The sequence below is a fragment of the Salmo salar genome, chromosome ssa22 (assembly GCF_905237065.1).
Source record: "Salmo salar chromosome ssa22, Ssal_v3.1, whole genome shotgun sequence".
Lineage (NCBI taxonomy): Eukaryota > Metazoa > Chordata > Actinopteri > Salmoniformes > Salmonidae > Salmo > Salmo salar.
Window position 1 is genome coordinate 54,890,814 of NC_059463.1, and position 17,354 is coordinate 54,908,167.

Consider the following 17,354-nt stretch of genomic DNA (forward strand, 5'->3'; position numbering starts at 1 on the left):
TTACCACTACGCCAGAAAAACATCAGGTCTAAACATTTGGCTTAATTGCACTTATTAATAATTCTAATCAAATCAAGGCAGAAAAATCCTATTGAGAAATTCCACACTTAGTTCAACAAAGGAATTGCCAGGACTTGACCCCAACTGGCATGACTCACTGTATGGGAGCCAGCCAGGCAGGAAGCATGTCTTTCTCTTTATCATTTACAAACTACATACCAATTACAAGAGTCAACAAGTGATTTAGAACCTGTGTCTCCTGGGATTCACAAGACTGTGTCGACCCGCAGAACTAAAGCCTGGGTAAGTCTTTACCTCTCAGGGGAGTCAACACAAGTCTTCAGGTCTTAAGGTTCAAGGGTGTTTTTTAAAGGAGCGTGCAAGAGTGGGTTGACAAAAAACACTGTTAAATGATTTTAATAGGCTGCTGTTGAAACGTCCAGTACTTTGAAGTGTCCCAGTGGTTACTGTAAGACTGATGTTATTCTTGGGGATTTCTAACGTGGGGTATCCGTGACTGATCCCGAAGCATGGTGTAAGGACAGCCCCCTATGGTTCTAGTGTGTGGTTTGCCTTAATCCGTGACTGATCCCGAAGCATGGTGTAAGGACAGCCCCCTACGGTTGGTTTTTATTACCTTGTGGATTACCATATGTCTGTGCTTTCATTTCTGTCCAACCTTGAAAGTAGAAACTATAAGATGTTATTCCCATTTAAGCTTAAGGAGCGTTACTGTTATGAGTGTGATCATGCATGCCGCTTCAGGTCCACGGGTTGTTCTGGTTTGTGTCCTACAGTACAGGGAGCAGTGTTGCCACTTCTACTTGGTTATTTTATCATTTAGCAGACGTTCTTATCCAGAGCAACTTACAGTAGAGAACGCATACCTTTTTCGTACCTTTTTCATACCTTTTTCATACCTTTGTTTTCATACTGCCACCCTCGTGGGAATCAAACCCAAAACCTTGACCTTGCCATGCTTTACCAGCTAAGCCACACGGGATCCTTTCAACTCATGGTAACTCATGTTATCATGGTAACTCATGCTATCATGGTAACTCATGTTATCATGGTAACTCATGTTATCATGGTAACTCATGTTATCATGGTAACTCATGCTATCATGGTAACTCATGCTATCATGGTAACTCATGCTATCATGGTAACTCATGTTATCATGGTAACTCATGCTATCACGGTAACTCATGTTATCACGGTAACTCATGTTATCACGGTAACTCATGTTATCACGGTAACTCATGTTATCACGGTAACTCATGCTATCACGGTAACTCATGCTATCACGGTAACTCATGTTATCACGGTAACTCATGTTATCACGGTAACTCATGTTATCACGGTAACTCATGTTATCACGGTAACTCATGCTATCACGGTAACTCATGTTATCACGGTAACTCATGTTATCACGGTAACTCATGTTATCACGGTAACTCATGTTATCACGGTAACTCATGTTATCATGGTAACTCATGCTATCACGGTAAGAAGCAGTAAAGATAACGTTGCAGTTGATCTTTGCATACTGTAGCCTTTTGTAAACAATAGAACAAACATTCACATGTATTTCCAGTCAATGTTGGTTGAAGACGTTCCTCAGTACGAAGGGAGAGTTGGAGACGTCTCTTGTTTATGAGGTCAGTCAGTCAGGTTGCTGCCAGGTGTTCGGAGATCATTGGAATTCCAGATGTCTCTATGGCGTGCCTCTGTGCCTGCCGTGGTTCAGAAGATCTTTGAGCTGATGGAAACCAGAACATTTTAGAGACCGTGTGTGTGTGTGTGTGTGTGTGTGTGTGTGTGTGTGTGTGTGTGTGTGTGTGTGGTTAGACACTGCCTGGCCTGTCATACCTCCCCTCCCCACTCATTCCAAGTGGAGTGTCATGACTAATACAGCTCTGGTGGTAGACTGGCCTTCATTGTAGGTAATGTCCATGTTACAGTCCTATTCCCTGGCACTGAGACACATGCCAAGAGTCTTACCGCACGTAAACAAACTAGGGTACTTCCCTGACACATATGAATCCTACTGGACTAGAAAACCCATGCTCCTTCTATTAGCCAACAAACACACCTAATAACAACTGCTTCCATTTTATTTACAGTTTTTTCCAACTGCTTACACACAAAATCTTTTCATGTCACACGATTTTTGAAACCTCTCACTCAAAGTGCAAAACTACACACCAAATATCCAAAACCAGAAGCTATTTCTCAGCCTTTGACTCAGTTGTCAATTGCATAAAACCCTTTTTTCAAAACACTACACACAATTCTCTACCTAAAACACAAAAATCTAACAGGAAGTGACTTGCTTTCCTTTTCCAAACACAACCAATCAAAATGCTACACTTATCCCCATATTCAACTTTTCTAAATCCCATAGAGGAATTCTTCTCAGCCTGGCGCTGGAAAGTGTATGATCGCCAACCCTATGCCCGTATGCCGCTTCTCCAGGCAATGGAGGACGCATATGGGGACATAGAGGTTGCCTCTGTCCAAGGTTGGATACGCCAGGCTAGGAGATACCTCCCTCGATGTTTGGCAAGAGAAAACGTATCTTGTGATGTGGATGAAGTATTGTGGCCAGACCCAGCCCGGAGAAGAGATGAAGCGTAGCTTAGCACTGGTGACTGCCCCCCCCACCAATTCCTGGACTGCCCCCCCGGGACCCCACACAGTGTTCTTTACTGTATTCTAAAGAATATACTTTTGGTTTACATATGTTTATGGTTTTGTTGTATGCTACTGTATACATTTTTTCTGTTTCTACATTGCATTGGTGTTTACAGTGTACTTGTTACCCCTCTCAGCAGATTACTTTCACTGTAGAACATTGTATTGAAATGTAGATATAAGCCTATGAAAGACCAAAGAGCTTTAGATTTAGAACAACAGTGTTTACATGGTATATCCAAACATGTACTATTATGAAAGCAGTGTTTGCCATTTGATGCAAATGCTTCATTCTGACATGTGTTTATGGCATTTTGAATGCAGTGTTACATTTTGAAGGAGATGTGAGGCATTTTGCATTTTGTGTGTGCAGTTTAGGGAATTGTGTGTAGAATTTTGAAAAAAGGAGAGACAGTTTTGAAAACGTGTGTAAGCAGTTGGAAAAAACTGTAATCACTGCTATTCCACTAGAATGTGTGTGTGTGTGTGTGTGTGTGTGTGTGTGTGTGTGTGTGTGTGTGTGTGTGTGTGTGTGTGTGTGTGTGTGTGTGTGTGTGTGTGTGTGTGTGTGTGAGCGTGTGTGAGCGTGTGTCCCAATCACTCCCACATTCCTGTAGCTGACAAGGCCTTGTAAGTGTGTGTGTCTGTGTGTATGTGTGTGTGTGTGTGTGTCTGCATCCCATTATGCGTCCCTGGAAGGAATTACATGTATTCAGATGGTGAATTCAGCCCCCCTCCCAACCTCCACCCTCTGTCCGACTTCAAGTATGCAGTACAGGTGTTGGGCACACACCCAGCTCTCAGGTTCCATGTGTTTGATCTGCTCTGAAGGTCTTATTAAACAAATGTTTGCCATTATCCTGCGTCATTCACAAGCGAAAGCACAAACATGCAGGATTTCTCAACACGCTGAACACTGACCTTAAATAAGGGTATATGGAGTCTCAGAGTGAAAAAATGGAGAACTTTGCAACATTGAGAAACTGTCTCTGGAATTGGTTAGATAGATTAGTAGAAAATCGTATTGGGCTTAACTCTACAGATACTTCATTGATGCTCCCGGACGTACAAGGAAGTAGTCAGATCCCTTTGCGGATATACACTTCATTCCTGGGTGGCCAAAGTCATGCCAAAAGGCTTAATGTAGGATTACTGCTCTGTATAGAGAAACTTGTGTCTGTATAGAGAACCCTGTGTTTGTATAGAGAACCTTGTGTCTGTATAGAGAGCATTGTGTCTGTATAGAGAGTATTGTGTCTGTATAGAGAGTCTTGTGTCTGTATAGAGAGTCTTGTGTCTGTATAGAGAACCTTGTGTCTGTATAAAGAACCTTGTGTTTGTATAGAGAACCTTGTGTCTGTATAGAGAACCTTGTGTCTGTATAGAGAACCTTGTGTCTGTATAGAGAACCTTGTGTTTGCATAGAGAACCTTGTGTTTGTATAGAGAACCTTGTGTTTGTATAGAGAACCTTGTGTCTGTATAAAGAACCTTTTGTTTGTATAGAGAACCTTGTGTCTGTATAGAGAACCTTGTGTCTGTATAGAGAACCTTGTGTCTGTATAGAGAACCTTGTGTTTGTATAGAGAACCTTGTGTCTGTATAGAGAACCTTTTGTCTGTATAGAGAACCTTGTGTTTGTATAGAGAACCTTGTGTTTGTATAGAGAACCTTGTGTTTGTATAGAGAACCTTGTGTCTGTATAGAGAACCTTGTGTTTGTATAGAGAACCTTGTGTCTGTATAGAGAACCTTTTGTCTGTATAGAGAACCTTGTGTTTGTATAGAGAACCTTGTGTTTGTATAGAGAACCTTGTGTTTGTATAGAGAACCTTGTGTCTGTATAAAGAACCTTTTGTTTGTATAAAGAACCTTGTGTCTGTATAAAGAACCTTGTGTTTGTATAGAGAACCTTGTGTTTGTATAGAGAACCTTGTGTCTGTATAAAGAACCTTGTGTTTGTATAGAGAACCTTGTGTTTGTATAGAGAACTGTCACGTCCTGACCAGTATAAGGGGTTATTTGTTATTGTAGTTTGGTCAGGGCGTGGCAGGGGTGTGTTTGTTTTGTGTTGTCGGGGTTTTTGTGTATTGTTCTAAGTTTTGTATTTCTATGTTCTTTCTATGTTGTGTATTTCTGTGTGTTGGCCTGGTATGGCTCTCAATCAGGGACAGCTGTACTTCGTTGTTGCTGATTGGGAGCCATGCTTAGGTAGCCCTTTTTCCACCTGTCTTTTGTGGGAAGTTGTTTTTACACTGCTGTGGTTAGCCTGCAAAACTGTTTAGCTGTCGTTCGTTTTTTTCTTGTTTTGTTTAGTGTTCAAATAAAGTCAGATATGAGCACTCAACCCGCTGCGCCTTGGTCTACTATATACGACGGCCGTTACAAGAACCTTGTGTCTGTATAGAGAACCTTGTGTCTGTATAGAGAACCTTGTGTCTGTATAGAGAACCTTGTGTCTGTATAGAGAGTCTTGTGTCTGTATAGAGAGCGGTAATCACGTTCCCTTGACCAAGCGACCCCTGACCCTTTAAATCTTCAGCCTTTTAGAGACTTAGAGTCTTGGCAAACAAAAGATTGAAACAAATTCAAACCGGGCCATTGCCCCAAACTCAAACTGGACCGTTGCCCCAGAATCAAACCGGGCCGTTGCCCCAGGGCACTGATCAATCACATGTAATCAGATCAGATTTAGGCCCACTTAGTGACATTATGTCCATGCTGATCAAGGTTTATCAATCAACAAATATATAAATTGTCAGTGGGGTAATAAACAGACTTGTACAAGAACAGGTCAACCACAGTTTCTTTTGATAATCCAACTCCAAAATAGACTAATGAAATCAAAATAATAGCTGTGTTTGTATATGAATGTTTTAGTCTGGCTAAAAGTGATTTGACTATCTATTCAGCGTCTTGTTCCTATATTTGATCAGATTACTAATGTGACCTCATAGTAACTCTGTGATTGGCTGTTCTGCAGCCAAAAGATGATGACTGTGGTTGCATCCAAAATTGCATCCTATTCCCAATATAGTGCACTACTTTTGACCAGAACCCTATAGCATCCTATTCCCAATATAGTGCACTACTTTTGACCAGAACCCTATAGCACCCTATTCCCAATATAGTGCACTACTTTTGACCAGAACCCTATAGCACCCTATTCCCAATATAGTGCACTACCTTTGACCAGAACCCTATAGCACCCTATTCCCAATATAGTGCACTACTTTTGACCAGAGCCCTATAGTACCCTATTCCCAATATAGTGCACTACTTTTGACCAGAGCCCTATAGCACCCTATTCCCAATATATTGCACTACTTTTGACCAGAGCCCTATAGTACCCTATTCCCAATATATTGCACTACTTTTGACCAGAGCCCTATAGCACCCTATTCCCAATATATTGCACTACTTTTGACCAGAACCCTATGGCACCCTATTCCCAATTATAGTGCACTACTTTTGACCAGAGCCCTATTGACCTTGGTGTAAAGTAGTGCATTTCAAAGGGCATATGGTGTCATTTGGGACATACTCTCCCTGAACTTTCTTATCTCGTAATGGTTGACATTTATTTTCCTTTTAATTGGAGACACATTTCCTAGCTATGTCTGTTCAGATCAGACGGTGTGATTCTTTCTGTGAGTTGGTGCCAAATGGAAGAGATCCACGATTCCACCTATAAGCTACACTATTCCCACAACGGCCAGTGAGATGTAAGTTATGGGCTGTGAGAGTTCAATAAGACGGCCATACACGCGTGGAAGTTAAGCCTCATGTTATCCCTAACCGTAAGAGGTTGTGATGCTTTGAAGTGGTTCTGCAAGGCAACATATAGGAAACAGAGGATGTCGATATATCACAGAGACTGAATTATATCATATAAATGTCTTAGTTATGGGAGATGTTATCCACAAATGTACTTTAACCAGAAAATACTACTTATTCAGGCCTATTTCCTAGACATGTGAATGTCCTTGATGTTACTGTAGATATTACATCGTAAAGTAATTGAGATCAGATCTGGGTTATTTTCTGCTACACTCACTAGTTGATCTGATCGGAACTGGAAAAAAAGGGCTGATTTATATCTTGCAGTTAGAATGAGGAAATATACAATGAGTGGGTCATCTGTTTTGAAACATTTCATATATGAGGTAGGCCAATCTCAATGCTTGGTAATTCCCAAGTCTCTCCTATTTTCAGGGTAACTTGACTTATAAAAACAGGGTGGATTTAGGTGAATAAAACTGATCTAGAAGGTACCATGAAATGTGACCGTGTGACTGTATGCATTTGTTTGCATGTGTATGTGAAATGATGATTAGATCAGTGCTGCACGTATTCATTTGTAGTTGTTCATAGAGATGACCTCACCAGCCCTCCTAGGATATACGTCTGCTTTGTGCAGTACTGAGGCCAGACTGTCTCACCTTGGCTGCTCTCTACTGGACAGGATGTTGGGGGTCCAAATGGACCGTCTCACCTTGGCTGCTCTCTACTGGACAGGATGTTGTGGGTCCAAATGGACCGTCTCACCTTGGCTGCTCTCTACTGCTAGACAGGATGTTGTGGGTCCAAATGGACTGTCTCACCTTGGCTGCTCTCTACTGCTAGACAGGATGTTGGGGGTCCAAATGGACTGTCTCACCTTGGCTGCTCTCGACTGCTAGACAGGATATTGGGGGTCCAAAATGACTGTGACACTTAGAGGAGAGATAAAGCAGGACTTTTCCCCCGTTGAGCTCTGAAGGCTTTGTTCTGACAGAGATCTGAATGGAGCAGAGTGCCACTAGTTCTAGAATGTGGTTAGAAAGGGGTCTGGAATCCCTGGGTTGGAACTGAGGAATTTTCACATCTGTCATGAAGTCTTCTGTGATGGCTGAAGAGGATACATGACTTTATATCGTCCGCTGCTCCTCATCCATCTCCATCGGCAGACAGTGGGCTGTGGCGACAGGCGCGAGAGTCACGTTGCGCAGTGTGCAGCACAGAGGCTTTCTGCTAACAACAGAGAGGAAAGACTGACATTTAGGACTGAAGCAAAAACCAACACATCAAATCAAATCAAATTGGATTTGTCACATGGATCGAATAAAACATGTGTAGACCTTACAGTGAAATGCTTACTTAGCCCTTAACCAACAATGCAGTTCAAGAAATAGAGTTAAGAAAATATTTAATAAATAAACAAAAAAGAAAGTCATAAAAAGTCAAAAAAGAAATAACAATAACGAGGCTATATACAGGGGATACCCCCCGAGTCAGTGTGCGGGGGTACAGGTTAGTTGAGGTCATTTGTACATGTAGGTGGGGGTAAAGTCACTATGCATAGATAATAAACAGCGAGTAGCAGCAGTGTAAAAACAAAGGGGGGGGGGGGGTCAATGTAAATTGGGTGGCCATGATTAGCTGTTCAGCAGTCTTATGGCTTGGGGATAGAAGCTGTTAAGGAGCCTTTTGGACCTAGACTTGGTGCTGCTCCAATACCGCTTGCCGTGCGGTAACCGGTGCCCCCGCACATTGACTCTGTACCGGTACCCCCCTGTATATAGCCTCCACATTGACTCTGTACCAGTACCCCCTGTATATAGCCTCCACATTGACTCTGTACCAGTACCCCCTGTATATAGCCTCCACATTGACTCTGTACCAGTACCCCCTGTATATAGCCTCCACATTGACTCTGTACCGGTACCCCCTGTATATAGCCTCCACATTGACTCTGTACCAGTACCCCCTGTATATAGCCTCCACATTGACTCTGTACCAGTACCCCCTGTATATAGCCTCCACATTGACTCTGTACCGGTACCCCCTGTATATAACCTCCACACTGACTCTGTACCAGTACTCCTTGTATATAGCCTCCACATTGACTCTGTACCTGTACCCCCTGTATATAGCCTCCACATTGACTCTGTACCGGTACCCCCCTGTATATAGCCTCCACATTGACTCTGTACCGTAACACCCTGTATATAGCCTCCACATTGACTCTGTACCGGTACCCCCTGTATATAGCCTCCACATTGACTCTGTACCGGTACCCCCCTGTATATAGCCTCCACATTGACTCTGTACCAGTACCCCCTGTATATAGCCTCCACATTGACTCTGTACCAGTACCCCCTGTATATAGCCTCCACATTGACTCTGTACCGGTACCCCCTGTATATAGCCTCCACATTGACTCTGTACCAGTACCCCCTGTATATAGCCTCCACATTGACTCTGTACCGGTACCCCCTGTATATAACCTCCACACTGACTCTGTACCAGTACTCCTTGTATATAGCCTCCACATTGACTCTGTACCTGTACCCCCTGTATATAGCCTCCACATTGACTCTGTACCGGTACCCCCCCTGTATATAGCCTCCACATTGACTCTGTATCAGTAACCCCTGTATATAGCCTCCACATTGACTCTGTACCGTAACACCCTGTATATAGCCTCCACATTGACTCTGTACCGGTACCCCCTGTATATAGCCTCCACATTGACTCTGTACCGGTACCCCCTGTATATAGCCTCCACATTGACTCTGTTCCAGTACCCCCTGTATATATCCTCCACATTGACTCTGTACCGGTACCCCCCTGTATATAGCCTCCACATTGACTCTGTACCAGTACCCCCTGTATATAGCCTCCACATTGACTCTGTACCAGTACCCCCTGTATATAGCCTCCACATTGACTCTGTACCGGTACCCCCTGTATATAGCCTCCACATTGACTCTGTACCAGTACCCCCTGTATATAGCCTCCACATTGACTCTGTACCGGTACCCCCTGTATATAACCTCCACACTGACTCTGTACCAGTACTCCTTGTATATAGCCTCCACATTGACTCTGTACCTGTACCCCCTGTATATAGCCTCCACATTGACTCTGTACCGGTACCCCCCTGTATATAGCCTCCACATTGACTCTGTATCAGTAACCCCTGTATATAGCCTCCACATTGACTCTGTACCGTAACACCCTGTATATAGCCTCCACATTGACTCTGTACCGGTACCCCCTGTATATAGCCTCCACATTGACTCTGTACCGGTACCCCCTGTATATAGCCTCCACATTGACTCTGTTCCAGTACCCCCTGTATATAGCCTCCACATTGACGCTGTACCGGTACCCCCTGTATATAGCCTCACTATTGTTATTTTACTGCTGCTCTTTAATTATTTGTTAATTTTATTTATAATTTTTGGGATATTTTTCTTAAAACTGCATTGTTGGTTAAGGGCTTGTAAGTAAGCATTTCACTGTATGTGTCAATTATTAAAAATGTACCAGTACCCCCTGTATATAGCCTCCACATTGACTCTGTACCGGTACCCCCTGTATATAACCTCCACACTGACTCTGTACCAGTACTCCTTGTATATAGCCTCCACATTGACTCTGTACCTGTACCCCCTGTATATAGCCTCCACATTGACTCTGTATCAGTAACCCCTGTATATAGCCTCCACATTGACTCTGTATCAGTAACCCCTGTATATAGCCTCCACATTGACTCTGTACCGTAACACCCTGTATATAGCCTCACTATTGTTATTTTACTGCTGCTCTTTAATTATTTGTTAATTTTATTTATAATTTTTGGGATATTTTTCTTAAAACTGCATTGTTGGTTAAGGGCTTGTAAGTAAGCATTTCACTGTATGTGTCAATTATTAAAAAAAATATTTGATTTGTCTGGCCTCTCTACCATAAAGGCCTGATTGGTGGAGTACTGAAGAGATGGTTGTCCTTCTGGAAGGTTCTCCCATCTCTGTCAGAGTGACCATCGGGTTCTTGGTCACCTCCCTGACCAAGGCCCTCCCCCCGATTACTCAGTTTGGCCGGGCGGCCAGCTCTAGGAAGAGTCTTGGTGGTTCCAAACTTCTTCTATTTAAGAATTATGGAGGCCACTGTGTTCTTGGGGACGTTCAATGGTGCAAAAAAATGTTGGTACCTTTCCCCAGATCTGTGCCTCGACACAATCCTGTCTCGGAGCTCTACAGACAATTCCTTCAACCTCACCTTGGTTTTTGCTTTGACATGCACTGTCTACTGTGGGACAATATATAGACAGGTGTGTGCCTTCCCAAATCATGTCCAATCAGTTGAATTTACCACAGGTGGACTCCAATCAAGTTGTAGAAACATCTCAAAGATGATCAATGGAAACAAGATGCACCTGAGATCAATTTCGCGTCTCATAGCAAAGGGTCTGAATACTTATGTAAATAAGGTATTTATGTATTTGTGTTTTTAATAAATTTGCTAAAAAATCTCTAAAAACCTGTTTTCGCTTTGTCATTATGGGGTATGTGTATGTGTATTATGTGTAGATTGATGAGGGGGAAAAAAACTTTAATCAATTTTAGAATACGGCTGTAACGTAACAAAAATGTGGAAAAAGGGAAGGGGTCTGAATACTTTCCGAACGGTCTGTATATATAGGTGGTGAGCTATCAGACACCATAGTTTATTTCCACACATATCTCCAGTCTTATTAGTTATACGTTGGATTTTACAGTGCTTATCCGTAATTATTTTCCTACACATCCTTCTCATTAAATCAAGGTCTAGTCTATGGCTGAAACATTTAATTTGATATTTGAGCGGTTCACAGATAATATTATGTTAATGATTTATCTTTTTAATATGAAATGTGAAATGTAGACCTGGAGAAAGGGTGACTTGGTAAATAACCCAGTTACAAGAGTCTACAGTCTAAAGACAAGAGTCTAGTGTCTAGAGACAATAGTCTAGTGTCTAGAGACGATAATCTAGAGTCTACAGTCTAGAAACAAGAGTCTAGAGACACGAGACAAGAGACGAGAAAATGTAGACCTGGAGAAAGGGTGACTTGGTAAATAACCCAGTTATTTTTGTAAAACATATTTCATGAGACACTGATTGTTGATAGCTACCTCAGCAGTGGAACTGACCCAAGGGAGGCCTTATCCTCGTCCTCCTCCTTCTCCTCGTTCTCTCGTCCTCATCCTCGTCATCATCTTCCTCCTTCTCCTCGTTCTCTCGTCCTCTTCCTCCTCCTCCTCCTCCTTCTCCTTCTTCTAAAGCTGTTTTATACAGCAGAAGGTTAGAGTTACTCCTCTTGTCTCTAGACTCTAGACTCTTGTCTCTTGTCTCTAGACTCTAGACACTAGACTATTGTCTCTTGTCTCAAGACTATTGTCTCAAGACTCTTGTCTCTAGACTCTAGACTCTAGACTATTGTCTCAAGACTCTAGACTCTAGACTCTAGACTTTAGACTCTATACTCTTGTCTCTTGTCTCTAGTCTCTAGACTCCTGTCTCTAGACTCTTGTCTCTTGTCTCTAGACTCTTGTCTCTAGTCTCTAGACTCCTGTCTCCTGTCTCTTGTCTCTTGTCTCTAGACTTTAGACTCCTGTCTCTTGTCTCTAGTCTCTAGACTCCTGTCTCTAGACTCTTGTCTCTTCTCTCAAGACTATTGTCTCAAGACTCTTGTCTCTAGACTCTAGACTCTAGACTATTGTCTCAAGACTCTAGACTCTAGACTTTAGACTCTATACTCTTGTCTCTTGTCTCTAGTCTCTAGACTCCTGTCTCTAGACTCTTGTCTCTAGTCTCTAGACTCCTGTCTCCTGTCTCTTGTCTCTAGACTTTAGTCTCTTGTCTCTTGTCTCTTGTCTCTAGACTCTAGACTCTAGACTCTAGACTCTTGTCTCTTGTCTCTGGACTCTTGTCTCTTGTCTCTAGTCTCTAGACTCTTGTCTCTAGTCTCTAGACTCCTGTCTCCTGTCTCTTGTCTCTTGTCTCTAGACTCTAGACTCTTGTCTCTAGTCTCTAGACTCGTGTCTCTAGACTCTAGACTCTTGTCTCTAGTCTCTAGACTCGTGTCTCTAGAGTCTTGATAAAGTGTTGGACCTTGGCTAAGTATAATTAAATTTATTTGTTTACTTACCATACATCCTCTCTGCAACCCTTAAACTGATAGCACAATGACATAATGTAGGGTTATAGCACTGTAAACATCTACTTTATAGGAGTTGTCTTGGAGTTTAATTGAGCAGCCAGGACTTGTTGATTTATCAGGAGAGAGAGAGAGCACAGGGTGGGAAAGCCGGGCTACAGGGTTAATTTGCTGTGATTGTGCAGGTCATTTTCTGACTGGTTAAATACAAGATCCCTAGATAGGTTGTAGAGTGCTCGCTGGTGTTGCTCGACCCGTGCATGCTGAATGGACATGTGTGTGTTTTTGGGGGAGATTGTGTTGCTATGTTTATTGGAATTACACACATTGCAACTATGTACTTTCCAACTTGAGTATCCAGGGACCGTATTTCATATAGAGGCTGATTTCATTGTTGTTTTGACTGAGTGAATGAGCTTTGATTGACATGTTGTTTATCAATCATGTCAATGTACTCAGACTACAGACTAGATTTGGAAAGCTACAATAAAAACATCAGTTATAATTGTATGTAGTTTTGCCAAACTGATGGTTGTGATAAATGCAGTCCAAGTTTTTTAGTGCTTGTTTTTGACCAATAGTTGCTCTCTGCCAATTCTGATTCAATTGATTCTGTTACTTCAAAACATTAACTCCCTCTTTCTCTCTCTCTCTCCCTCTCCCCCCTCCCCCTGTCTCCCACTCTCCCTCTCCTCCCTCTCCTCCCTCTCTCGCTCTCTCTCTCCCTCTCTCGCCATCCCTCCCTCCCCCTCCCTCTCTCCTTCCCTCTCTCTCTCTCTCGCCATCCCTCCCTCCCCCCTGCTCTCTGTTCCTCCCTCCCTCCCTCCCTCCCTCCCTCCCTCCCTCCCTCCCTCCCTCCCTCCCTCCCTCCCTCCCTCCCTCCCTCCTCCCTCCCTCCCTCCCTCCCTCCCTCCCTCCCTCCCTCCCTCCCTCCCTCCCTCCCCCCTGCTCTCTCTCCCCCTCCCTCCTCTGCCCCTCCCTCCCTCCCTCCCCCCTCCCTCCCTCCCCCCCTGCTCTCTCTCCTCCCTCTCTCTCTCTCCCCCTCCCTCCTCTGCCCCTCCCTCTCTCCTCCCTCTCTCTCTCTCCCCCTCCCTCCTCTGCCCCTCCCTCCCTCTCCTCCCCCCTCCCTCCCTCCCTCCCTCCCTCCCTCCCTCCCTCCCTCCCTCCCTCTCTCTCTCTCTCGCCATCCCCCCCCCGTAGACGTGCGTTGGAGGAACAGTTCCAGTGTGTTCTGGGACAGAGGTGTGAGTGGAGGTTACCAGTCCCTGCTGCTGGATGAGGACCGTGGCTGGCTCCTGGTGGGGGGCAGAGACCACATCTACCTTCTCCACTCGGACAGCCTGGCTCTTCCTACACGCACGGTACAGACAGCACCTCACTGGATCTCCCTATCTACGTGTAAATGTAGAGTTAAGGCCAGCACCATGACATTACCACGACTCTGTTTTCAATCAGTCAAGGCTCCTTCCCAACTGTGTTCTCGTAGATCGCCACGTTCTCAATAAAACACAGAGGGGTATCATAAAGTAATGATGAAAGGCGTAACCTATCCATATTTAAGCCTCACCTATATCCCTCCCTCCCTCCTTTAGATTTACTGGCCAGCTGTGGAGGAACACGTCGAACACTGCAGATTGGCAGGGAAGAACCTGTCGGTAAGTAACAACAGCTCTAAGAGCCAGAAAAAACATGGATAAACAACATGGGATGAACTTTCCCACAAAGCTGTTTAGGTGCTCTGAAGATCTGAGGCCTTATTTAGTAGTCCTCTGGCACACTCATAGCACATTATTGGGACAAGGCCAAGTATCCCTCATAGTGTATAATTAAAACAAGGCCTGTCTTTATTGATGCTCATGTTGTTTTGTGTTTTATGAGACCCAGGGGAGACGGGTACGTTCTCATCCTTCTGTATGGGACCTGACTAACAACTCCTTTACATTTACACACAATAACAACCAGAGGTGACAGGTCATTCTAATCTGACAAGGTTCAATCAATTATTTTGCTCGATTTCTTCATAAATACTCTGCCTTGAGGCAAAAGATAGCGAACTGGTTAATGAGGCTGGTGGGTAGAAGAACAGGATTTAGGATGGTCCTCTGTAGCTCAGTTGGTAGGGCATGGTACTTTCAACGCCAATATCAAGGGTTTGATTCTCGCTGGGGCCACTCATACTGTATGTATCCACACATGTCTGTACACACGTCTGTATGTCGTCGCTTTTGGATAAAAGCGTCTGTTAGATGGCATTGATATATACTGCTCAAAAAAATAAAGGGAACACTTAAACAACACATCCTAGATCTGAATGAAAGAAATAATCTTATTAAATACTTTTTTATTTATAGTTGAATGTGCTGACAACAAAATCACACAAAAATAATCAATGGAAATCCAATTTATCAACCCATGGAGGTCTGGATTTGGAGTCACACTCAAAATTAAAGTGGAAAACCACACTACAGGGTGATCCAACTTTGATGTAATGTCCTTAAAACAAGTCAAAATTAGGCTCAGTAGTGTGTGTGGCCGCCACGTGCCTGTATGACCTCCCTACAACGCCTGGGCATGCTCCTGATGAGGTGGCGGATGGTCTCCTGAGGGATCTCCTCCCAGACCTGGACTAAAGCATCCGCCAACTCCTGGACAGTCTGTGGTGCAACGTGGCGCTGGTGGATGGAGCGAGACATGATGTCCCAGATGTGCTCAATTGGATTCAGGTCTGGGGAACGGGCGGGCCAGTCCATAGCATCAATGCCTTCCTCTTGCAGGAACTGCTGACACACTCCAGCCACATGAGGTCTAGCATTGTCTTGCATTAGGAGGAACCCAGGGCCAACCGCACCAGCATATGGTCTCACAAGGAGTCTGAGGATCTCATCTCGGTACCTAATGGCAGTCAGGCTACCTCTGGAGAGCACATGGAGGGCTGTGCGGCCCCCCAAAGAAATGCCACCCCACACCATGACGGACCCACCCCCAAACCGGTCATGCTGGAGGATGTTGCAGGCAGCAGAACGTTCTCCACGGCGTCTCCAGACTCTGTCACGTCTGTCACGTGCTCAGTGTGAACCTGCTTTCATCTGTGAAGAGCACAGGACAAAACATCAGCCAGGAAGCATAGGAACTGAGAAGTGGTCTGTGGTCCCCACCTGCAGAACCACTCCTTTATTGGGGGTGTCTTGCTAATTGCCTATAATTTCCACCTGTTGTCTATTCCATTTGCACAACAGCATGTGAAATTTATTGTCAATCAGTGTTGCTTCCTAAGTGGACAGTTTGATTTCACAGAAGTGTGATTGACTTGGAGTTACATTGTGTTGTTTAAGTGTTCCCTTTATTTTTTTGAGCAGTGTATAAGGTTTCATCTCTGTTAACTATGACTGTAGATATGTGTCATGTATGTTTAATGTAAATCCTAACATTGTTTCAGACTGACTGCGCCAACTACGTGCGTCTCCTCCAGCCCTTCAATAAGACCCATGTGTATGTCTGTGGCACCGGGGCCTACCACCCACAATGCACCTACATAGACCTGGGACACAGCAATGAGGTGAGGAAAGGAGAGAAGGGGGGACCATGTGTGTGTCTGTGGCACCGGGGCCTACCACCCACAATGCACCTACATAGACCTGGGACAGGATAGAGAGAAATGTCTTTATTCTTTTGGAACTTCTGTGAGTGTAATGTTTACTGTTCATTTGTATTGTTTATTTCACTTTTTGTTTATTATCTACTTAACTTGCTTTGGCAATGTTAACATATTTTTCCCATGCCAATAATCCAATAGAGAGAGGCTCTGACTAAACTCCCTGTTCCATCTCTCTGACTAAACTCTGACTAAACTTTATCTACTTTTTTTCTGGATGACTGTGTGATCTCACTCTCCATGTACGATGTGAGCAAACGTTTAAAAAGGTTAACAATCAGAAGGAATACCAGGGCGTGCTCTCAAAGCGCGCGCAGACCAGCTGGTAAGTGTCTTCACAGACATTTTCAATCTCTCCTTGTCCCAGTCGGTAATCCCAACATGTTTCAAGCTGACCATCATTGTCCCTGTTCCCAAGAGCTCCAAGGTAACCTGCCTAAATGACTATCACCCTGTAGCACTCACATCTGTAATTATAAAGTACTTTGAAAGGCTGGTCATGACACACATCAACACCATCATCCCAGACTGCCTAGAGCCACTCCAATTCACATACCGCCGTAACAGATCCACAGATGATGCAATCTCAATTGCACTTCACACTGCCCTCTCACACCCTGACAAGAGGAGAAATAACTATATGAGAATGCTGTTCATAGACTACAACTCAGCGTTTAACACCATAGTCCCCTCCAAGATAATCACTAAACTCAGGACCCTTGGTCTGAACACCTCTCTCTGCAACTGAATCCTGGACTTCCTGACGGGCCGGTGGTATGCAACAACAACAACACTTCCGCTGACCATCAACATGGGGGCCCCTCAGGGGTGCGTGCTTAGTCCGCTCCTGTACTCACTGTTCACCCACGCCTGCGTGGCCAAGCACGACTCCAACACCATCGTTAAGTTTGCTGACGACACAACGGTGGTATCCCTGATCACCGATGTCAGCCTACAGGGAGGAGGTCAGAGAGTTGGCAGTGTGGTGCCTCCCTCAACGTCAGTAAGACCAAGGAGCTGATCGTGGACTATAGAAGAAA

The 17,354-nt window shown here is 44.2% G+C and overlaps 1 protein-coding gene across 1 annotated transcript in view; it reads left to right on the plus strand.

Annotated features, from left to right (window-relative positions):
* Nucleotides 1–17,354, plus strand: part of si:dkey-49n23.1 (semaphorin-3D) — a 142,598-nt gene that overhangs the window by 75,001 nt on the left and 50,243 nt on the right. The window contains exons 3-5 of the mRNA XM_045705201.1: nucleotides 13,863–14,023; nucleotides 14,255–14,317; nucleotides 16,099–16,218. Of these exons, the coding sequence (XP_045561157.1) occupies nucleotides 13,863–14,023; nucleotides 14,255–14,317; nucleotides 16,099–16,218 (344 nt within the window). The remainder of the gene's footprint in view (nucleotides 1–13,862; nucleotides 14,024–14,254; nucleotides 14,318–16,098; nucleotides 16,219–17,354) is intronic.